The 22,507-nt window shown below is 56.8% G+C and overlaps 1 protein-coding gene across 20 annotated transcripts; it reads left to right on the top strand.

The window, feature by feature from the left end:
* The first annotated feature begins 361 nt into the window (after positions 1 to 361).
* Positions 362 to 21,902, top strand: ST3GAL4 (ST3 beta-galactoside alpha-2,3-sialyltransferase 4). Of its 20 annotated transcripts, none has more exons than XM_041125341.1 (15): positions 3,817 to 3,989; positions 5,058 to 5,357; positions 7,468 to 7,574; positions 10,038 to 10,098; positions 17,389 to 17,520; positions 18,035 to 18,113; positions 18,706 to 18,787; positions 19,327 to 19,407; positions 19,520 to 19,617; positions 20,028 to 20,088; positions 20,347 to 20,442; positions 20,547 to 20,736; positions 20,840 to 20,983; positions 21,123 to 21,266; positions 21,673 to 21,902. In XM_041125341.1, exons 2-15 carry the CDS (start codon positions 5,136 to 5,138, stop codon positions 21,757 to 21,759), a joined length of 1,584 nt encoding a protein of 527 aa, XP_040981275.1. In that variant the 5' UTR covers positions 3,817 to 3,989; positions 5,058 to 5,135; the 3' UTR covers positions 21,760 to 21,902. The 20 variants fall into 20 exon arrangements, with proteins under 20 accessions (XP_029878351.1, XP_029878352.1, XP_029878338.1 ...); XM_041125340.1 differs by lacking the exon at positions 3,817 to 3,989 and adding an exon at positions 4,007 to 4,950; XM_030022478.1 differs by lacking the exons at positions 3,817 to 3,989; positions 5,058 to 5,357; positions 7,468 to 7,574 and adding exons at positions 376 to 465; positions 948 to 1,183.
* The last annotated feature ends 605 nt before the right edge of the window (positions 21,903 to 22,507 follow it).

Raw genomic sequence — 22,507 nt, 5'->3', positions numbered from 1 at the left:
ATCTCACGGTGCTTCGGCTGGCGGATTCGATGGGGGAACGGTGTGAACCCCCCAAAAAGCTTTGCCCCCCCCCCCAAAATTTGCTGTGAGCTGCTCTTCATTGGGGGGGGGGGGGTGTTGGCGAGATTTGTGCCAAGGAGGGGGGGGGGGGCTGAGCGCACCCCAAGTTTGCCTGGGCCCCCCAGCGCTGTGATTTTTGGGGGTCCGCTGGGTATGGGGTGGGGAGGGGTGGTTGTATTCCCCCACCTCTCCACTGCCTGGAGGGGGGGGGGAACGGAGTGCTTCCAGCTCCCGGGATGCTCTTCCCTTCCCTCCCTCCCTCCCTCCCTCCCTCCCATCCCGGCTCTGTGCGCAAGCGTGCCCCCTCCCCCGTCCGTCTGTCCGTCCATCCATCCATCCATCCATCCATGCATCCCCGGGCTGGCTCCGGCATCCCGCACCGGACCCCCCCACGCCCGCCCCATGGTGAGTCTGTAGGGTCGTCCCCCCCCCGTGTCCGTGTGTCCCCCCCCCCCCCCCCGCCTCCGTGTCTCCGCTGCAAGTGGGTTTGCGAGCCGGGGGGGTTGAGCAAAAAAGGGGGGGGGGGGGGTTGCAAGCAAAAGCCCCGTAGCTTTTATTGGGGGGGGGGGCTGGAGGTATTGGGGGGGTGGTCCATGCTGGGAGGGCGGCAGGACAGGCAGGGCTGCCTGCTTTGCAGCTCCCAGGCAGCTTTTGCACAGGGGGGGTGCAAATTGGGGATAGAGGGGGAGACACACCCCCCCCCCCCCCCCCCGTTAACCCAAGCTTGGACCCCCACCGATGCATCCCACGCCATCGGCATCGATGCCCCGGTGAGCGCGCCACGCCGGAAAGCGAGAAAGCGGCTTTATTTCTGTGTTTTGTTTTGTTCTTTTTAATTATTATTTTTCTAATTAGCGTAATTAATTAGAGCACGGTTGAGCTTCCAGGTGGCGAAGCATGCGCGGGCAGCGGCGAGAGGAAAGCCCCCGCTCTTGCGATGCCCTTCCAGCTGCTACCGCCCGGTTCCCGGCAAAACAAAACCCCTGCGTCTCGCGGGGAAAAACCGGCCTTCGGCATCGCTCCTGCCCACGGCCGCCCCTAAGGAAGGCGAACCCACGCCAAGACCCCCGGCAAGAGAGTTTCTGGCATCTCCCGATAGCGTGCGGGGGGCTCGTTTCGATGGGTATGTGCGATATTAATGCCCGGGCGCCGGTGTAAGGAAGGGAGAATCCTCCCGGAGGCCCTGGGGAGGGGAGGACGTGCCCCGTGTGCGGCTCTGGACGGTCTCGCTCTCGCAGAGGCGCAGGTTGAGGGTGATTTATTTAAGCGGTCTGAGCTTTTTTTTTTGCTTTTCTGTCCCCGAGCGTTCTCTGACCGGTTGACGGATGTGCTCCAGTAGCCCGGTGATCCCAAAGGGGTAGGAGGGGACGATCCCAGTGTGGACGGAGGTGCCGGGAGCGGGATCCGGGTGTCCTGGTGCAGGATGCTGATAAACCCCATCCCACCCCATCGCGTGCTCCCGGAGCCCTCTTCTCCCACGGGACCAGCTCGTTCCTGGGGGGAGATGAGGATGCTTGCCCCACGGCAGCAGAAAAAGGACTTTCAATGTCAGGTCTTTCGCAGGGTGAACCGACGGGGTTTTATTGTTCTGGGGAGCTGACAACAAAGGAAAATCTTCCTCCGGGGGCTTTTTTTTTGTGCTCCTCGGCTTTGACACCGGGCATGGGATGTGTCTCTCCCCATCGAGTTAATAGAGCGATGCCCGGTGGGTTGGTGGGCTGGTGCCAGGCTGCTCGGCGACTCCCGTCCCCATCTCTTAGCGAGATGAGCTAATTAAAGTCTCGCGGTGGAGCTTTTGGGAAAGCCCTGCTGAATTTGCCGGTTTTCTCTGCCGGGCTCTCCCTCCGACCGCTCTCGGAGATGAAGAGGCTGGCGGCGGAGAAGAGGGATTACCCTGGCTTTGCCAGCTGCCTCCGCTGAGGCTTTCCGTGGTGAGTGGCAGGGCAGAGTGACACGGGACGGACACCCCGGGCAGGGCAGAACCCCGGACTGGTGATGGAGCTGATGATTTTAAGTGTGCACAGAGAACCTTCTCCCTTTGCTTAAGGGGCTGGAGCAGGTGGGGGGTCCATGCTGGTCACTGGTCTTGGTCTGGAGCTTTGGGGTCAGGGATCAGCCGTGCGGGGGGACGCACTGGCACTGCTGGCTGCAGACGACTTGCGTTTCAACTCTGCAAAGTGCGTTGCCATTCCCGTTGCGTTGCATCGCGGCTTTCCGTAGCACGTGCCGGATCCCAGCCTGGGAAGAGCCGGGATCTTGAGCAGAGGACTCGGAGGTGGAATCATCCCAGGAGATGCTGCCTCCAGCTCCGGTGCTGGCTGTCCTGCAGGTGTGAGGTCTCCTCTTCCTATCCTGGCTCCTAAAGACACGTCCAACCTATAATGAACTCCTAACATCGTTATAAGCTGTGGGATGGGATCAACGCGCTTTCCTGGACTCTCCTTAACCCCTGTGCTTAATTATCTGTATCATTAGGGAGCTGCTTGCTCCTCCACCTCCAGGCAGTGATTTAATAGCAACTGCTACAGCAAGGCATCGAATCCCACGAGGATAGGGGCTAAGGGCTCTGCAAATGTAAATATAAGAGAAGGAACTGTCTGTTGACACTAATTTTAAGGAATGTCCACCATGGAGATCTGTGAGTAGGGTGTCTTCCAGAGCTGCGACCACAACGGTGACCAGAGCATCCTCCCGGTCCCTAACCCACCCACGGAGTGAAAACCCACCCGTGGAGTGAAAACTTCTATTTAAGTCCGTTTTAAACTCTGGAGCAACCATACTTACATCTTCAAGCCTGTATTTTTATAGCTTGGGACACCCCCATGCTTGCAACCAACATCAAAGGTGGATGCCAGGCTGCAGGATGCAGGAATGCCAAGTGAGACCGGGGCCCTCCACGTGCCTGTTTTCGGGGGGGGGGGTGTGTGTGTGTTCGGCCAGCAGTGATTCTCGGGTTGAATCCCACTAATTAAAACTAATTATTTGGTGATATCTCTAAATCCCACATACTCTGTTGCTTATTCTCTTGTATAAGGCCGTGGTCCCGTTGCTTTAGTCCTGAGTATTTCAGAGCTGGTTTGGGCTGGGAGTCTTGTTCCCAAGAGCTTTTCCTATCATGCTTTTTTAAAATATAATTTATTTTATTTAATTTTTTCCCCTTTTGGTTGTTTTCTCTGGGCGTAGCATGATGGCTGTGTAAGGAGTAGGGATGTGGTGGCCCTCCTGCAGAGTTGGCATCCCGTCTTTGCCCACATCCCTGTGGACACCCCATCCCGTTTTCCCCATCGCAGGCTAGGAACCCTGGGCTGGGGCCAGTGACCCTCGTACGAAGCCATCGAGGACGCTCGCGCGAGCAGTTTCGGTTTTGCAGCAAGAAGAGGAAATGATATGACACTTTCACGCTGCTGTTTGTAACGTCTGGTTCTCTGTTTTTGGTGTTTCTTTTTAACCTCCCCTCGCCTTCCTCTTGCACTTGGACACTGGTGGCTTCTCCTTCCTCCGGCCGCGATCCTCATGTTTATTGAGCTTTTTCTAGGAAAAGCCTGTGTCTTCTTGGGGGGGGGGGGGGGGGGGGGGGGGGGAAGCACCGGTCTTGCTAACCTTTTGCATTTCCACTTGCTGACCCCTTGCATATGACTGGGTTGGGCTGGAAAGTTTCCTTGAAGGAAGGGGAAGGGGATTTGGCCAGCGGGGAACGGCGAAACTGGAGAAGGAGCCACCCTCCGTCCTGGTTTTGCTTCGGACTGGCGGATGCTCAGAGTGGTTTTGGTCCGGCGCGGGCTGCGGCTCCTCTCCAGGATGTGTTTCACCGTCTGCCGGAGGCTGCCAAGCTGCAGTACCGGCATCGCCGGCGGACATTGCTCCCGGCTGGTGCGGCTCTGCCGTGCTGTGGATCGGCGCGGGATGGGGACCGCCGAACTGCCGGGAAGGTGGGTGGGAGCGATGGAGGTGGGAAGGATTCTTCAGGCGAGCGCTCGGCTCCGGGTGTTCGGTGCGCGGTGGGGCTGAAGCGGCAATTTTGGGGGAGCGGGATTTGGTAGGCGTTGGCAGACGGGGCCGGATTCTGCACATCGCCCGTGGATCCCGCCCTGCAATAAATTGCTCTGGCTCAAAGAGAGACGGGGTGCAGGTTTGCCGGCATCGCTTCGGTGGGATGCTTGGGACTTCTTGAGCGCGCAAGCTGCCACGCAGGTGGTTTATATTAGTAACGGGCAAGTTAGTTATATCTCGATGTGGGTGTTAACGTGTGGTTGAGGTATTTTTTGGTTTTAAGGCGCATATTTACGTGCCGGCCGTGCAAAAGGGCACGGCGGAACTGCAGAGGGGGGCATTGGCAGGCAGCCTGCCCGTGCCACCACGCTGGGTGGCATGGAGTGGCCGGGGTCACCATCCTGGCATGGCACGTGCTCTACTGGGGTGTCCAGTTTGACCACCCACGGGTGCTGCCGGTCCCTGTTCCACGGGCTCAGGGATGGCTGGAGGGGACCGGGGGCTCCCCGCCGCATCGGTCCCTCGTGGAGGGACCACTCCGTCTAAGCTAGGATGGCATCCTCCATCGGCTCTACGATGCCGTCCCGAGGATGCTGGGATGCTCCTGGGTTTGCTGAGCCGCTGCCGTTCAAGGACCGTTGTGGGATGCAGCCCGTGCCGGCGAGGGATGCTCAGAGGTGCGATACAGCGGTCCCAGGGGAAGGATGGTGCAGGGGCGCATCGTAACGCAAAGCAAGGCTATTTTAAACAATGCAGCGCCAGAGGAGGACTCTCCTCCCTATGCCATGCCTGCAAAATTATATCAACAAATCTACGGAGACATTTATCTTCTTTTTTGGGTTTGGTTTTTTTTTTGTTATTGCAAATCAGAAACAACCTAAATCGCAAAGCCGTGTCCAGGTAGGACTGAGTGGGGAGCTGGCTGCCTTTACTTCATTATTTGCAGGTTTAAAAATATATATGCTGAAGCTTGGGGTTTTTTTTTTTCTAATCCTGGGTCTGCGAAGGAGGCTTTAACCTGAGCTCACGCCGCTGGAATTCCCCGCTGCGCCTGGGAGAGGCTCCTCGCCTCCAATCGCTTCCAGATGCTGTTCCTGTTTCGTTTCTTCCCCTCGCAAAATGTCTCCCCCAGCTCGCCGGCAGCCTCGCCGAAGTTTTCCCGGCCGGATTCAAGATCCCGATATCCGGCCGGGCTGACTCAGCCAAGCCTCAGTTTTTTTAACCAGAGAGTAATGCCACTGGCGAGAGGTTACAACTCACCCTGTGGCCTTGCACAAGCCGGAGCTCCGGGTCAGATCCTGTGTCAGGTTTTGAGTCGCTTGCGACATTTCTATCGGGTGGTTTTTTAATTTCCTTTTTAAAAAAAAAATCATGTAGATATATATATATGACTTGGGCTGGAGTTTGGGGCTCGCGGTCCCTGCCGCATCCCCTGCCTCTGCTGTTGACTGGGTAGAGCTTCCCTGAGCCCCAAAATGGGGGGAAACTGAGGCAGGAAAGCGCTGAGCAAGAGCTGAGGCTGCTTTAACGCTGCAAACCTGCTGCTCTGGGGCTTTGCTGATGCTGTATGCACTCTGCCAGCCGAGCATCCCCACGGTGGATAATAAACCACCCCTGTCCGGGTATTAAAACCCCATCCCGGCAGCTCCGTGGCCGTCGGGCTTGTCCAACCCCCCCCCCCCCCCCAGTGTAGTGTTCGTGGGGTGGGAATTTACGGCACGAGGATGGATCCGGACCCGCCTGGGTTGGGAATGGAGGAGAGTGCTGGGGCATCATGGGGAAAAATGGGGTGGAAAGTGAGAAATAAGGGGAAGAAGGACCGAAGGAGGACCGGAGTGTGGGATGGGGGGGAGGGTGTCAAAAACTAAGGGGAGCGAAGGGCTTTAGGGGTTAAATGCGATGCTGCCTTCCCAGCGCTGGGTTAAAGCGGAGAACAAGGCGTCAGGAACCGCGCCAAGGGCTGGGAACTCCTCTGGTCCCTCCCTGTACAATAACCAGTGCCGCTTCAAAACAAAAAATAGAAGAAGAAGGGGGAAAAAAAAAAAAAATCACAAAGAACCGTCTGTTCACGCACATACGGGCTCAACAGGTTTCCCTCCCAGGCAGGGTCTGGGTAGCGAGCTCTCGTTTTTGGGGTGGGGGGAGCCGAGGGTGGCCAAGAGCCCGGCTTTTGTTGCTATTTACGCAACAAAAAAATATGTGATTCGTCCTCAAAAATATTACCCCAGGCTCTTTTTCCGCTGCCTTTTTTTTATCGTGTGGCGATGGTAGCCCTTGCAGCTTTCGGTGCAGGCAGAACGGGAAGGTACAGGCAGCTCCTGATGAAGGGCTGGAGCTGTTACAGGGGCTTTTGCAATAAAAATATAGGTGAACGCAAGGGTTTGGTGCCCCAGCGCTGCGTTAGGGGAGGGGGAGGATAAAACCTGCCCCAACGCCTGGTCACACTGCCGAGCCCCTGCATCCCCCAGCAAATTCGGCTTTAGCATCCTTATGGTTCTTCAGCGTCTGCTGTGGAGCTGGGGCTTCCCAGGCCCCTTTGCTACCTAATTAACAAAGTCGCTGCTTAATTCTGACTGCATTTACAAGTTAAATTGACAGATTATCTGTATTATGCAAACGCATATTTAAATCTTAATTATTTATTTGCCTGGCTCAATGTATGGGGTGTCTGTAAATCAGCAGCTTTAAGCCTGGGAATGCTCTTCTCTTGGAAGCACAGAATTTTGCTAAGAAATAAACCCCAAATAGGATTTTTTTTTTTTTGTCTGATGGGTGATGCTAAACACCCCAGCTTGGAAACAGTAGTGATTTCTCACATCTGTTTTTTCCTTTTAGTTTTTTTTTTTTGGGGGGGGTAATCGCAGGAGGCTCGTCCTTAAATAGCGGTCGTTTATTTTTAGGTCGGTCACTGCTTCAGATAATCCAGCTTGGCCGGGTAGCTTTGCTTTTCTTCCCATTCTCGGGGATTTAACAGCAATAGGTTTATTAAATTATGTTTTTTAAATAAAATTTTATTTTTAATAATTTAATAAATCCAACAAATTATTAATTTAATAAAAAAAACAGTTGGGGTGGAGGATGGGGGTCCTGCTGGTGGTGGCTCTTCCGTGCTCTCCTGGCCACAGAGCATCCGCTGGGATGCTGGGGTGAGGATCAGCAGGGAAACCTCTACCGAAAAATCGCATCCCACACCAGAATTACACCTTTGGCTCAGCCAAAGGATGGTTGGGAAGTGGCCGTATTATCTCCCGCTAAATACCTGCCGAATGAATAAGCTCCTGGTCCCGGGGCGATAGCGATTGGGGTGACGTGAGGGATGTGCCGGGCTTGGAAACACCTCGCTCATGCCAAGTAGAGATGTTTTCTCCAGAGGAGGAGGAGGAGGATGAGCTCACCTGGATTTTATTCCCCTCCCAGCCTGGTTTTTGCTCTCTCCCCCCTCGGGAGGTAATTTTAACCGAGGGAGACTGGCGCCGGCGATGGAGCGCCGATGGACGGACAGACGGACGGCTGCCTTGCTTCAGGTCTGGCTGGTGGAAGGAAAAATGCCGTCTCCATCTCCCCCTCCTCTTTTTTTTAACAGCCCCCGGGGGGGGGGGTTCTGCTCCTTAATGGGGAGGATGATGGACGGGGGAGGGATTCGGTGGCTCGTCCCTGCCCCACGCGTGTCCCCTCCTGCCTGTGCAAGTCCTGAAAATGCCTGTACCCCCCTGGGGACGCTCCTGCACCGGGGCTGAGCCCCTCAAAGGACTGATCCTGGCTGGATTTACTCTTTAATAAGGGAGGGGATGCAGCCGTTGGGTTTTTGTTTTCTTCCGCCCGAAGCCACGAGCATCACGGAAGGGAGACGTTGGGGAGTGAGCACGAGGTGCCTTTCCCCTCCCCCCTGAAATTTGGAAATAGTTATTTAAACACAGCCGGATAGGCAGGAGGGGAAACTGAGGCGGGCAGCATAGCTGGGAGCCTGGGGAAGAAAAGGAGCAAAATTCAGCTCGTTTAGGGTTTTTTGAGGGCTCTGGGATACGGGACATTCATTTCCTGCCGGGATCAGCTGCCAGATGGGTTGAGCTGCCTGCGGCGAGTGGTGGAGATGGCAGCTCTCGACCTGGCGGATGCCTGAACCGCGATGGTTTTTTTTCTGGACCTTGGGCTGGGAACAGCCGATTGCATCGGCCGATGGTGGGGGAAGAAGCTGGAAAACAATCCCGGGGAGACCGGCAGAGATCCGGCTCCTGGCTCTTCCAGTTGAGCTGGAAAGACCAGCTTCAGGCAAGACCTTGGATCCCAATCCAGGGCTGCAGCATCCTCCCGGGAGGATGCAGTGGGGAAGGAGGCATCGGCTTGCCCACCCCCAGGCAGCTCTGAGCATCCTCCTCATCCTCTGTACGGGCAGGGGCTGATGCTGTGCCATGAAGTGCTTTAGCAGGAGCTCCCCGAGGAGACTTTAACCTTGTTAGCAGATCCTATAATTCATGGCTCTAAATAAAAAGGCTCCTTGTCGGCAGCGATGTTGGATGCTCCGGTGGATTCAGGGCTGCCGGAGAGACCCTGGTGCAGGAAGGTGAATTTTTTTGGGCACTTGCAAAGCGGCCCCGAGTGCATCTGGTTTGGCTGTTGATTGCGCCAAGCCCTCTGGTTTAATTGCTCCCCTCGGCAAATGGTGGAGGTAGGAGAAAGCAGAGCTGCTTTGGCTGGAGAGGGAAGGTGTGGTGCTGGGACGGAGCCATCCCTTGTCCTCCCAGGGCATCTGCGGAAAGCCTCGTCCCTGGGGAGAACTACCCAGCCTCGATGATAGGAGAAACCATCTTGGAGATGCTCCGCGGTTTCCTTCCCCATCCCTTGCACAGGGACATACCCTCTTCGTTAAAATTAACGGGGCATTGAGAGGGAAGCATGCCTTAGGGAAGGCTTCGACCAACTTGGCGGCCCCCAGCATCTCTTGTCTTTGCTTTTTCTGGCTGGAGGAGATGGAGAGAGGTAAGGAAACCTCCTGCCCTTCAGAGTTTCCCCTTGGAATCATCTTCCCTGCCAGGGCTGGAGCACCAGCTGTGGAGAGAACCTTGCTGGTCCTGTCCAGGCCATCCTTCCCCATCTGCTTCACCCTTCCTTGCACCGAACTGGGCTGAGATTGTTCCTCACGTGGTTTTTTGGGGAGAGCCGTGACTCCCGCCATCCTCCATCCATTCCACCGGTGCAGGAGGGAAAAACAAAGCTGACTCCTAACTGCTAATCGAGATGGCAATGAACTCACTTCACCTGGCTGGCTCATTTTCCCCCTTCACCCCACCTTGCTGCTCATTAGCTGGGGTAATTAAGCTGGATGCAGGGCAGCTGTCCCTGCAGAGAGGCTCTTTTTTGAGAGGCAGCACAGCAGAAGGGTTTCTGTGTGTGGCAGCTTGTTGGTAGGGTTTTTCCTTCCCCAAATTGTAAGGATATTATAGCACAGGGTGAGGATGTGTAATCTGGGAAATTCGGGGGGAAGAGATGCTGAAGATGTGGGATTAAGGAGCATCCTCCGTGGGGGAAGGCAGCGGAGCCACGCAGCATCCCAGGGTGAGCATCCGCCTTTCCCTGGGAAGGTGCATCACCCGCTTCCTAAAAATCCGAGTGAGCCACGGAAGGGGATTTCGGTGGGAAAGGCCAAGAGGTGTTGGGGAAACCGGCGGTGAGGTCTGGGCTCCGAACTGCCGCGCCTCCTCCTTAAAAGCAGCTGGAAGCCCAGCCCTAGGTGCTGCCGGAGCCGGAGGAGGTGGGTGGCTTTGCGGGGAGCGCAGATATCCTCTGGCACACGTGATGGCTTTTTGGGGCCCTTCTGCTGGTCCCCTGGGGCTGGTTCGCCACTGGTGCTTGGCGCTGCCCCGGGTAGGGATCAGTACGGATCCGCTGGATCCTCCGCGGGCGGGTGGCTGCCGAGCGAAGGGTCCCTCGTGCGCTGCCCGTGTGGGTTGCCGTAGCCCTAAGGATGTTCTCCCTTTTCCCTTTGCTAGGGGAAGAGAGGATGGCCTCGTAGATCCCGCCGAGCTCCTGCCTGGACTGAGAGGACAGACCGTAAGTAGCCGTGACCCCCCCCCGCCAGCTTATCATCATCCCAACGGGGACCGGCTTCGGCTTCTCCCGCTGCCGGGAATGCTGGAAAAGGTCTCCCTGACACAAGCATCCTCCTCCTGGCGTGGCTGATGGGATTAATGGAGCACTGAGGCGATGCTGGGGGCGCAAAGTGATGGAGCGGGTTATTTTACGGGTATTTTCCGCCGTGGCCGATAACATGGGAGAAAAGAGCAGGGGAGTTGCACAAGCGTGCCGGAGTAGGGGCAGGGGAGTAAATCCGTCTGGTTTACCCCAGAGGTTTCGGGGCCGGAGGACCAAAGCTCAAGGGTGGGGTTACTTTAGAGGTTATGCTACCCCAAAACTGGCCTGTTTGCCAGCACAAAAGAGGAGGCGTGGAGGAAATGGCAGGGAAACCACAGGGCTGCCATGGCGGGGGGTTTAAGGTGGTGCTTGGAGCCTTGCAAAGGGGATGGCGACTGGGCAGAAGGCTTTTGAGTCCCTAAAAGGGGACCACTGTAGTCAAAAGCCACTGGGGATGGTAGCTGCCTGTGGGATAACTCGGCGCTGGGGGTCGTGATCCCTTCATTTCCCACCCCCTTTCCCCGGAGAGCTGGGCTTGAAGCCGGGCGTTGCTTGGGTTGGGGTTGGAGATGGGCTGGAGCATCTCGATGGTTTAGTTTTTCACCTCCCTGGACCGTTCGCGTCCCAACCGTGAGGGAGGGGGTGCTGCCTGCGGATGCTTTGCCTGCTGCTCCTGGGGGAGAAGGCAGCGGGGAGAGAGGCTGCCTTCCCCCTGCCTGCACCCCCAGCTTGCTGCCTTCCTCTTTCTGCTGCCTTTTTTTGGGGCGGGGGGGGGGGGTGTTAGACCGAAGCACAGGCGCAAAGCTGCGTTGCCAAAGCCATTTTCGCTGTTGTTGCCTGCATCCCCGGGCAGTCCCCGAGAGGATGGAGGTGCTGGGGAGCAAACACGGCAACAAGGTGACGATGGTGGCAACCGGGGACCGGCAGAAGGAGGGGGTGGCCGGATTGATGCCGGGGACTTGGCGATGAAATCCCACGGGTATAAAATCGACACTGGTGGATGCCCACCCTCATCTCGTTAGCGTGGTGTTTTCCTCCCGTGGGTGGCTCGGCTTTCCTCAGGCAGCTCGGCTATAAACTCCAAGTTGTAGCGAGCCACATCTGGCAAGAAAGAGTTGGTTTTTTTTTTTTTTTTTTAAATAGGAAAAGAGTGATTAAACCTGTATAATATAAATAATAAGATATAACCCGTAATAATGTAGGCTAACGCATAGAGGAGGAGCCCTGTAGCTCCTTTGATGGCATGGCGTTACCCCGGAGGCATGGAATGCTCAGGTATACCCATGCAGCCAGCATTCTGGAGCTGTAGGAAGGGATTTGGGTCCCATCCCTTTGTTTTTCCTGCTGCAAGGATTAAAAAAAAATAGGGGGAGAGGAGAGGATGGCAGCAGTGCTGGCCTGAATCGGGTTTCAGCTCCCGAGCACCTTGAAACTAACAGTGCTGTGGAAAGGCAGGAGCAGCCTGGATTTATTTTGGGGACCTGCTGCCGCCGTGGAAATAACTCTTCCTACCTGAGCTTGTTTGCTGTTGCCACCTCTGAAATTGCACTCTCGTCACAGGTAAATGTTTTGTTGAGGCTTAGATTGTTAAGGCCAACAAGGTGTTGGGTTTTTTTTTTTTCCTTATCCTAAATCTTTGGCCGGGGTATTGTGTGTATGCCTAGGGTACCATGGGCTAAGGAACCAGCGCTGCCTCTCCAAACTCCCTGTATGTTAGGGAGTGTTTTGATTGTCTAGAGTTTAATGATGGCGATGATAGAGTTGAGTGGTTATGGGCAAGAGTCGGGGGGGAAGGCCAACAAGGCAGATACCACGGTGGGAGTCTGTTATAGACCACCCAACCAGGATGAAGAGGCAGATGAAATATTCCATAAGCAGCTGGGAGAAGTCTCACAAGCGCTAGCCCTTCTTCTCGTGGGGGACTTCAACTTGGCAGATGTCTGCTGGAAATACGATGTAGCAGAGAGGAAAGAGGTTCCTGGAGTGTGTGGAAGGCTTCCTGACTTGGAGAGTGAGCCAACAAGGGAAGGCATCCTGCTGGACTTGTTTGTGAACAGAGATGGACCTGTGGGTGATGGGATGGTCGGGGGCTGTCTTGGGCACAGCGATCACGAAATGATAGTTTTTGATTGTTGGAGAAGTAAGGAGGGGGGTCAGCAGAACTGCTGCCTTCCCGAGGGCAGACTTTGGCCTGTTTAGGAGCCCATTTGACAGAGACCCTTGGGAGGCCATCCTGAAAGGCAAAGGGGTCCAGGAAGGCTGGACGTCCTTCAAGAAGGAAATCTCAAAGGCGCCGGAGCCGGCCGTCCCCATGTGCTGAGAGATGAGCCAGCGGGGAAGAAGACTGGACTGGCTGAACAGAGAGCTTTGGCTAGAACTCAGGGGGGAAAAAAGGAGAGTTTCTGACCTTTGGAAGAAGGGGCAAGCCACTCAGGAGGACTACAAGGATGTCGTGAGGTTATGCAGGGAGAAAATAAGAAGGGCCGAGGCCCAACTAGATCTTAATCTGGCTACTGCTGTAAAAGACAATAAAAAATGTTTCTGTAAATACATTAGCAACAAAAGGAGGGTTAAGGAGAATCTCCATCCTTTATTGGACGTGGGGGGAAACATGGTGGTGAAGGATGAGGGAAAAGGCTGAGGGACTTAATGCCTTCTTTGCCTCAGTCTTTAATAGTAAGACCCGTTGTTCTCGGGGTACCCAGCCCCCTGAGCTGGAAGACGGGGATGGGGAGCAGAATGAAGCCCCCATAATCCCAGGGGAAATGGTTAGGGACCTGCTACACCACTTTGACACACACAAGTCTGTGGGGCTGGATGGGATCCACCCAAGGGTACTGAGGGAGCTGGTGGAAGTGCTCACTGAGCCACTTCCCATCATTTATCAGCAGTCCCAGCTATCCGGGGAGGTCCCGGTTGACTGGAGGTTAGCAAATGTGACGCTTACCTACAAGAAGGGCTGGAAGGAGGATTTGGGGAGCTGCAGACCTGTCAGTCTGACCTCGGTGCTGGGGAAATAGGATAGGATAAATGTGGGTATTGGCGGCACGGGCTGGCTCTCTGTGCCCTCAGTGGGGCGATGGCTGGTGTCGAACGGGATTGATTTTTGTGGTGCTGTGTCCCAATCGCTTCCCGCAGCTCCCGGGCTGCCGTGCTTGCAGGTTGTGCTCTTGTAATCGCTCTGCCCTGCCGTTTTCTGCCAGCATCCCTGGTCCCCCCGCCAGCATCCCCATCCCACTGCAGCATCCCTTGGGGGGGCCAGATCCAGACCCTGCTGCCTTTTGGCCTTGCAACAGCGATGGTTTGCAAACCTTCAAGGTTTTTCTCCCTGCTGTGTGTCTCGGTTTCCTTCTCAGCTTGGAAAAAAAAAAAAAAATCCTCAAGCACCTGGAGCTCGCAGCAGCCGGGGCGAGGAAGCTTTGGGATGCCAGGCTGAAGATTTGGGTACCTTTGATGCTCAGCCAAGCCCAGGCAGCACCTTGAGTTGGCCGGATCCTTTCCCCGGAGGATCGCCCCCGGCCGCCTCCCAGGTTGCGTTCAGGCTCCGGCACGTGCTGGTTTTGCCGAGGCAGGATGCGGGCGAGCCGGTGCAAGGGGGTAAGCCGGCATCTGCCAGGCTCCTCCGGCAATCCCAGCCCTACCGCGTGGAGAAAACCCGTGGGATGGGGGCTTGGAAGATCCCGGGGCTGTAAACCGCTTCCTTGGGGGTCGATCCTGGTTGTTGTCCTCAAAATGGAATGCAGGATCTCTCCTGCTGGTCCCCGCAACGCTCCGTGTGCCTTGAAGACTCGGGAGAGATGGTCCGCCTGGGGTCAAATGGGTCTGTGCTGTCCCGTCTGTCTGTCTGCCTCCCTTCAGCTCCCGCTGCCGGGAGTCAATCCCTAGGGAATGCCGGTGCGACCCTTCCTTGGGTGCGATCCCTTCAAATCCAGCTCTGCTCCAGTTAAAAATAAATGCATGGTTTTTTTGGGGTGAGCCGTTGGAGATGCTCATTCTTCAACGGGCATCCTTCTCACCCGGGGAAGCTGGACCGGGCAGTGGGAGGCTCTGTGCCCCATGGATGTGTGGGATGGGATGGGGTGGCGGGAGCACGGGAGAGGTGTCCTCGCCTTGTGTCACGCTTTATTTTCCCAATCCATGGGTTACTGTGGAAACATAAAAGTACAAAGAGCTTTGGCTGTGTGGCCTCCTGGTCCGTGGATGCTTTGCTGGGATGGCAGCAGGTGGCTGGGATCACCGTCCACCCATGCTGGGATGGGGTGGGGGGATTTGTAATCACCCCCCACCTCTGCACTTGCTCCATGGCTTTAAATGCATTTTTTTAAAATTCCCTCCCACCCTGAACGTGGGCTGGGAGCAGCTTGGCCGGTGCCTGCTGCTGCTTTGTGGATTGATGTGGCTTAAATCCAGAGCTGCTGGAGCCGTCGAGGCCATGGAAAGGGAGACGGGGATGGATGGAGATGTAGGGACGAGCTTGTCCGAGGTCACCCGCGCAGCAGGAGGGTCAGTCCCCATGGTTGTTGCTGGGATCTCCTGGGGTCTTTCCTGGGACATGGCAAAACTGGGAGTCAAAACCCCACTCTGGGTCTGAGGGAGACGGGGAAACTCGGTGAGGGGCTTCGCCGTGAGATGCCTCTGCAGCATCCTGGGGATGGGGCTTTCCCGTAACAGCGGGCTGGGGAAGGGGAGACCTGGCCGTGAAGACGGGGTGGTGGCGGGGCTTTTAAGTCATTTATGCAGCGATAATATTCGGCCCCGGGGTGCTTTGGAGGTGCCTTGCTCAGACATCAAAAGAGAGGGGCCTTTTTTTGGTTGCTTCTTCCAAGCGTGGGGAGCTGAATCCACCTGGGACTTTCCCCCCCCCCCCCCCCAGCTCTGGGGCTTGGCGGGGGAGGCGATGCCCTGGACTGAACCCATGGGAGCGGTGGTCGAGGCGTTCCTGCGTCTCTTCTGCCCCTCTACTCCGCTCTGGTGAGACCCGACCCGCAGTCCTGCGTCCAGCTCTGGGGTCCTCAGCACAGGAAAGGCATGGACCTGCTGGAGTGGGTCCAGAGGAGGGACACGAACAGAGGGCTGGGACACCCCTCCTGTGAGGGAAGGCTGGGAGAGTAGATTTAGACTAGATAGAAGGAAGAAATCGTTTACGACGCGGGTGGTGAGACACTGGCACAGGTTGCCCAGAGAGGTGGTCGATGCCTCATCCCTGGAAACATTTAAGGCCAGGTTGGACGGGGCTCTGAGCAACCTGATCGAGTTGAAGATGTCCCTGCTCACTGCAGGGGGGGTTGGACGAGATGACCTTGAAAGGTCCCTTCCAACCCAAACCATCCTATGATTCTGCGATCCCTTTCGGGAGGGAGGCGAGCGCCGAATCTCGCCCCACTGGCCGGTGATGCTGCATTGGGGTACCGGGGGATGCCGCAAGGGACCAGGGATGCTGCGGGAGCAGGGATGCTGCGGGGACTGGCGGGACCCTTTAGCATTGCTCCGTCCACCAGCTCTGCGTCCCCGGGATGGAAGGAGCTGGCTCAGGGTGCTCGGATCTTTCTGCTTTAAGTAGTCGCTCTGGTTTGGGTTACAGATCTGGTAGCACAAGGCTGGGGGGAGCTTGAATGGATTCCAAAAGCACCTCTGCGGGGAGTAGCCTGGGTGTGCTCTGTTTTCTTCCACATTCCCCAAACGCTTCACTAAACAGCGTTCGTTTTCTTTGGGGATTATTAACTGTGTTTGTCTTAGATAAGTTTTGCATCAGGCCCAGCTTGTGCGTACAAGCCTGGGAAAAGATCATAAAGCCTTCAAAAAAAAAAAAAAAATTTAAAACAAGCCAGTATGTAAAAGCAAACACCAGGGGGTAAGAGTGGATTTTGATTTTCCCAGTATCTTAAGCCGGCGGGAGGGGTGAAGAGCGCTCGGTGGGAAGCTCAGCTGGGTGATTTGGCACCAAAGGAGAGAGCTGGGGGGTAAATTTGGTGCTAAATTTGGGGCCCGATGCCCAGCAGCACCCTAGCCCTGGGCAAATGGGGATGCTCAGACCCTCAAGGAGCATTGCCAGCCTCCAGCTGCAGCGGCTGATTTCCTCTAGGGGACTTCTGTGGCCAGTTTTGTTAGGGAAAAAAAAAAAAAACAAAACCAAAAAAAAAACCAAACCCAAAAACCCCAAGAAAGCACAAGCTGTTTTTTACTTCCCCTTAATTTTATTTTTTTCAAGCAAATGTAACATATAAAGGGGTGAGACTCCCCAGCTCCTTGTCCCTGCTTGCTCCGACCCTTGAAGATGCAATCGTGGGTTTAATCTTCCCTTTCCTTCCCAAGCCGGGAGGGACTCATAGAGCCAGAAATACCGATGCAGGATGAGCGCCAGGGTGTAAATTGGGAAGGGGGGATGGTTTTGCTTCCCGTTCTTGGTGTCCCCAGGTGATGGCGGGGCTGAGCCTTGGCATGATTCACCGGGAAGGGATTTGATATCCGTGTTTTATGGAGGAGAACTGGTTTGGGGGAGACGGACGCTTTCTCAGGGTACCACCTCAGCTCTCCCTGTCCCCATCCCTCTGCTTTGCTGTAAAACAGACAGTTTTCTTTGCTTCGTATCCCACCCCGTTGCTTGTAGCATGGTTTAATTGCCCTTCCTGCCCTTTTAATTTCAGGAGCCAGTGATGAGGAGGGGAAGAGCCTGGCTCTCGTGGGACCATCTTTGGTCCCGTTTCTCCTCTTTCTTGATACGTGTTGCCCCAAAAGCCGCTGCTCTTGACTCATTCTTGACTGGGCAAGGACATGGCCCCGTCGGGTGGCAGGTGTCAGGTTCATTAACGGCGCTTCGTTAGGCAGGGTGGGGTGCTGAGATGAATGCCCCCACCCCCCCAACAAGGTGACTAATCCTTTGAGACCAGGATTTCCATTGCCCAGCCCAGGCATGCACCTTTTCTCTTGACTGGGCATTTAACACGTCATCCTCTCCTCTTCCGAGATGTGGCCGGTCCGGAGTGGGGAGCAGCTCGGTTACAGGGTGGCAAAGCCAAACCCAGCTCTGAGCCGGGCTTAGAGTAGGATACATCCCTCGGGAGCAGTTTATCAGGGAGCAAAGTCTCCCACGTACCCCAAAACTTCTCCCACCTGGTAAGTTAATTTTCCATCCTTGCTGTGTCACAATGGGATGGGGCTGAGCTGGTCCCGGGGTGGCTCCGACCACGGCTCTTTGCTGCCTTATTCCAGGAGCGAGAGGTTTCGGAGGAAGAAAAAAGTCGCCCCGCTTCCCCGGCCGGCGTTTGCGCGCGCATTAAGCTTGCGGCATCCCCCTTTCCCCGGGCCGGGATGGTTGAATCAAAGGCGTTGGAGGTTCCCCAAGTACGTGATGCTCTTTGCTTTGATTCCGCTTGGCTGCTCCTGCCCTTTCTGCCTGGCGCGGTGGCGGCACGTTTGGCTTCATACTTGGGGCGGCTGGTGCCGGTCGGATGCTTGAGCAGGGGCTGGGCTTAAAATCTCCCTCAAGTCATCGCCATGGGCATCGATTTGGGTGCTTCGGGGTTTTTGCAGTTGAAACCCCACCAGGGGCTCGTTTTTTCTCTCTAGTTTATTTGTTTTTCCTTTTGAATTTTGGCATTTATCTTGTACAGCCGAGGCTTCTCGGGAACTATGGCTGCTTGCCTGGCTTTATAAACTCTGTATAAATCAAACCTTTGGTGGCTGCGGGGCAGAGAAACGCCAATTTAAATCGAAGTAACTCCCTTGGGGACCCCTTGCTCATCCAGAGGTGCGGATGGGGCAAGCAGGGGGGGATGCTTCTTGGACGGGGTTTTTGGGGGATGGCTCTGATGGATTTTAACCTCATCTGATGCCTTTCCCTCTTTTCCCGCTGCAGGTGACCAGCGGCAGCCGCGATGAGAGCTCCGGCCCTCGCCTGATGCCTCTCCTGCTGATAAAAATGATCAACAAGTCTCGTGAGTCCCACGGCTGGGGGGTGTGGGGGGGTGTGTGGATCCCGTCTCCCTCTTTCCCAGCAGGGATGAAGGTCCTGGGGGATTTGCATTTGGAAATTTGGCTTTGGGGTAGCATGCTGCTTTGCTGTGGCTCCAGTTGGGCGATGGAGTATTTGGGATCATGGGCGAAGTTGCAGTGGGGAGGGTGATTTTGGGGTCCTTGATCCTTTGGGCTCAGGCACCCGGTAGCCCTTGGGCTTTGCGATATTAAAATGGGGTGGAGGCACCCGGGAAGAGGGATGTGTTCTCGCGGCCTTTGCCGTGAGGTGGACAGGAGGAAATGGCATGGCGGCTTTTGGACACGGGACAAAACCAACCTGGCTCCGTCACGGAGCCGCTTCTCTCGGGGGAGGTGGGGGGGACACGACTGTGTCAGCCAGGCCCCCGCCACTCCCTGGGTAGAAGGCTTTGCTGGGGACGGCTCTGCAATCCTGGATCTACCAGGACATCCCCAGGGGGCCACAGGTCCCCAACATCCGACCATCCAGACCCCAGGGTACCGGCTTGACACGGTGTTTTTCTCTTGCCCCCCCGCCCCGCTCTGGGCACGCAGGAGGGAAGATACTCGGGGTGCTGGCGCTGTTTCTGGTGATGGTTTGGTACTCGATCTACCGGGAAGACAGGTACATACAGCTGTGAGTGGCTTTTATTAAGGTTTAAAGGACCTCCTGCCCTTTCCCTCGCTCTCGGGAGGCGGCATCCTCCTGCCCGTCCCGCTCAGAGATGCCGGAGCATCGCCTCGCTGGATCCCGGGGGACCGGGGAGGTGGCAGCATCCTCGGCTGCTGCCGGAGGAGTGGGGGGACGCGGTATGAGGTTCCCCCTAGGTGTGTGGTGGCGGTCGGGCTCTGCGGGGTTTTTTTGGCAAAGGCCGGTGTTTTTCTGAGCCCGGGAGGAAGGGAAAACCCAGCTCTCTTTCCAGTCCCGGCGATGCCGATGGAGACGAGGAAAGCGGAGAGCGTGGGGTCTATGAGCAGGGCAAGAGAGACCTCTTCCGATGCAAGGCTGCAAGCCCAGCAAATAAATACCCAAAGCAGAGCTGACCTTAAATCTGGCTGGCAATATCCCCGGCGCTGCGTGAATCCCACTGTGGCGGTGCCAGGAGGGGAATGCAGAGGAGCAGGCATAATTTTTTTTTTTTTTTTTTTTTTTCCCCTTAACCTCTTCCCTTACAGCTTTTATTTCCCCGTGCAAGAAAACAAGACGATGTGTCCCCTCGGGGAGGTGGAAAAGAAAGCGGCGCAGCTCATCGGGAAGTGAGTATCAGGGTTGGGAGCAAGAAGGGGGGGGATGCAGAGCCAGGACCAGCCCCCCCCTCACTGTGCTGTCCCCCCATCCCGGTCTCACCGGCCCTTTGCTCCTTGGCAGCTACACGAGGGACCACCCGCTCTTCTTGCAGCTGAAGGACTATTTTTGGGTGAAGACGCCGTCGCCCTATGAGCTGCCCTACGGCACAAAAGGAAGCGGTAAGCCTCGGCAGCGCTTGCTGTGGGTTTCTGTCCGTCCATCTGTCCGTCCTGCTGCCGCTCCTCAGGGCTTTCAGCTTCCCTCTTATTAAAAACATCTGCAGGTTGACTTTTTTCGGGGACTATTTTCTTTTTTTTTTTTTTTTTTTTTTTTCCTCCTCCCTAGCAAGTTGTTTGCTTGATTTTTTTAGACGTTGCAGCACGTATCTACTTGCCCTGTGTGTGTGTGGTCCCTATAAAAGGGTTTAGGGTGGACCAGGCTTTACTAAACCCCAGCCAAGGATTATCTGCCCAGATCTGGGCAGAGCTGGGATTAACGGCAGGAGGAGATCTGGCAGCGATGGGGAGGCACCCAGGACGTTGTAGCAGGCAGGAGCTGCCTTGCTCACCTCCTTGCCCTTGCTTTGCAGAAGACGTCCTCCTGCGCTTGCTGTCGATCACCCACTACTCGCTGCCTGAGAGCATCCAGAGGTAACGCCGGGGTGGGTTTGGGGGCTTTTTCTGTCTTTCTCTTCATTGTCTTCTCTGTTGCTCCCTCTTGGGAGGGGGAAATTTGCACATTGTGGGCCCAAGGTCTGGCAAAATGAACCTCTGCAACCCAGGAATGGTGGACAGAACCTGGGAGGCGTTGCAGAGTGGACAATGCAGGCTTAACCCCCTCCCCCCTCGGGGGTTAAAACCACCTCGCTTTAGAGCAGGTCTGGTTGAGACGGCGCTTTTCTCTCTCAGCCTGAAGTGCCGGAGGTGCGCGGTGGTGGGCAACGGCCACCGGCTCCGCAACAGCTCCATGGGAGAGACCATCAACACGTACGACGTTGTGATCAGGTATGGCCCCGGGGTCTGTCCCGTTGACCTCTCCCCAGTGCCGCCTGCGGATGGAGTTGACGCCTGCCGTGTCCCCGTGTCCCCCCCCCCCCTCCCCTGCCAAGGTTGAACAACGCCCCGGTCCACGGTTATGAGCAGGACGTGGGCTCCAAGACCACCATGCGCCTCTTCTACCCGGAGTCGGCCCACTTCAACCCCAGGACGGAGAACAACCCCGACACGTTGCTGGTGCTGGTGCCCTTCAAACCCATGGACTTCCAGTGGATGGAGGCCATCCTCAATGACAAGAAGAGGGTAAGCGTGGCGGGGAACCGGGTCTCACCCTCATCCCACCCCACCTTTGGGGACCTATCTCTCTTATTGGATACCGCTGGACATGACTGTCATCCTCTTGCAGGTTCGGAAAGGGTTTTGGAGACAGCCCCCGTTGATCTGGGATGCCAACCCGGAGCGAGTGCGCATCCTCAACCCTTATTACATGGAAGTAACTGCTGCTAAACTGCTCAACCTCCCCATGAAGCAACCACGGAAGGTCAAACAGGTAAGGGGTGCGGATGGCCGGTCACCCTGCGCCCCGCTGAGGGGTGATGTCCTCCCCGCCGGTCCCCCCGGCCGTCCCCGTGCAGCTCGCTGAAGGCCATGGCTCTCTGTATGTCTTCTCCTCCACCCTCTCCCTCCAGAAGCCCACCACGGGGTTGTTGGCCATCACCTTGGCGCTGCACTTCTGTGACCTGGTCCACATCGCAGGCTTTGGCTACCCCGATTCGGCCAACAAGAAGCAGACCATTCACTACTACGAACAGATCACGCTCAAGTCCATGGCGGTAAGTATCCACCCCCACTTTTTGTCTGTTTTACCCCCATTTTTCCTCTGGGATGGGGGGATCGCAGCCCAGGAGGCTGTCCCTACAGGCAGCCCTCGCTCTCCTTCCACGATGGGTGTTGAGGTCCACCTTGGGATGGTCATCGTCCAACTTCTCCCCTGTAGCCCCGTGTCTTTGTAGTCACGGCGGAGAGTTGGATCCGCTTTACGTGCGAGCAGAAGGGCTCACGGCTGGGGGGCTTGGCCAGGGTCACGGCCCTCCTTTTTTTGGGGGGGGGGGGGGGGCTCCTCACTTCAGGTGACAACGTAGGGTCAACTCAATGCCGGTGGGGTGGACGGGGCGGAGGTCTGGGAGGGGGCAGAAGGAAAATGCGTGGCACCCCCCCCGCCTCGTCCCCATCCCGCAGGCGTCGGAGCACAACGTCTCGCACGAGGCGGTGGCCATCAAGAGGATGCTGGAGCTGGGTCTCGTCAAGAACCTCACCTACTTCTGAGGACGTGGGGGGCCGCGCAGGGACAGCGTCGTCGTCCCCCCCCCCCCAGGAGAGGGGGGAACACCACGTCGGCACGGCCGGAGCTGGCCGAGGGCAGAGCATCCTCGTCGCCGCCGTCACCTCACCCTGGGACTCTTGGAGAGAGCAGGGACGGGGCTGGGGCGGGGGGGGGCCCGCGCTGGACCGCGGGTCCCCCGGGGCGGGGGGCAAATTTTTGGGAGGGGGCGCAGGGAGCCCCGCGGGGGCCGTGCCGCGGCATCGCGGCCGGTGCCTTTTCCTACCGACGCACTGAAGCTACCGAGGACACGGAAAGGGATTTTTGGGGTGGGGGGGGTCCTCCCTCCCAGCAGGCCTGGGGGGGGGGGGGGGGATGACAAAGGGGGGGCAGGAGCCCTTGCCCTGGGCTTTCCCTTAATTCCCTCCTATTTGGACGAGGGCCCCGCTGAGGGGCTGATCTTGGGGGGCCTGGGACACCCCCCAGGGAGCGGGGAGCACTTGGGGGCCCATGTCGCCTCCTCCCTGCCCTGGTTCCCCCTAGGTATTTAATTCCTGCTACTTCCCCCCCCCCCCCCCCCCCCCCTTTTCTTTTAATTTTCTTTTCACTCGGTGGCCCCCTCCTGTGCCTTAGCGCTGGCGTGGGGGCTCATCCCCACAGCCCCCCTGGGTCGGGGGCACCCCGGGGTGCCCTGCCTTGGGGTCCACTGGGGCCCTTTGTGGGGGGGGGGGGGGGGGCAGTTTAATTTAATTA

Source organism: Aquila chrysaetos, chromosome 8 (genome assembly GCF_900496995.4).
Source record: "Aquila chrysaetos chrysaetos chromosome 8, bAquChr1.4, whole genome shotgun sequence".
Lineage (NCBI taxonomy): Eukaryota > Metazoa > Chordata > Aves > Accipitriformes > Accipitridae > Aquila > Aquila chrysaetos.
The sequence above is the reverse complement of the archived record's forward strand: the minus strand, read 5'-3'. Positions and strand labels throughout refer to the sequence as shown.

Coding starts and splice junctions, on each gene's coding strand:
- ST3GAL4 (XM_041125338.1), top strand. CDS start 3,693: ATGACTGGGTTGGGCTGGAAAGTTTCCTTGAAGGAAGGGGAAGGGGAT. Junction 19,618..20,027: donor CTACGGCACAAAAGGAAGCG/GTAAGCCTCGGC, acceptor CTTGCTTTGCAG/AAGACGTCCTCCTGCGCTTG. Junction 20,443..20,546: donor ACGTACGACGTTGTGATCAG/GTATGGCCCCGG, acceptor TCCCCTGCCAAG/GTTGAACAACGCCCCGGTCC.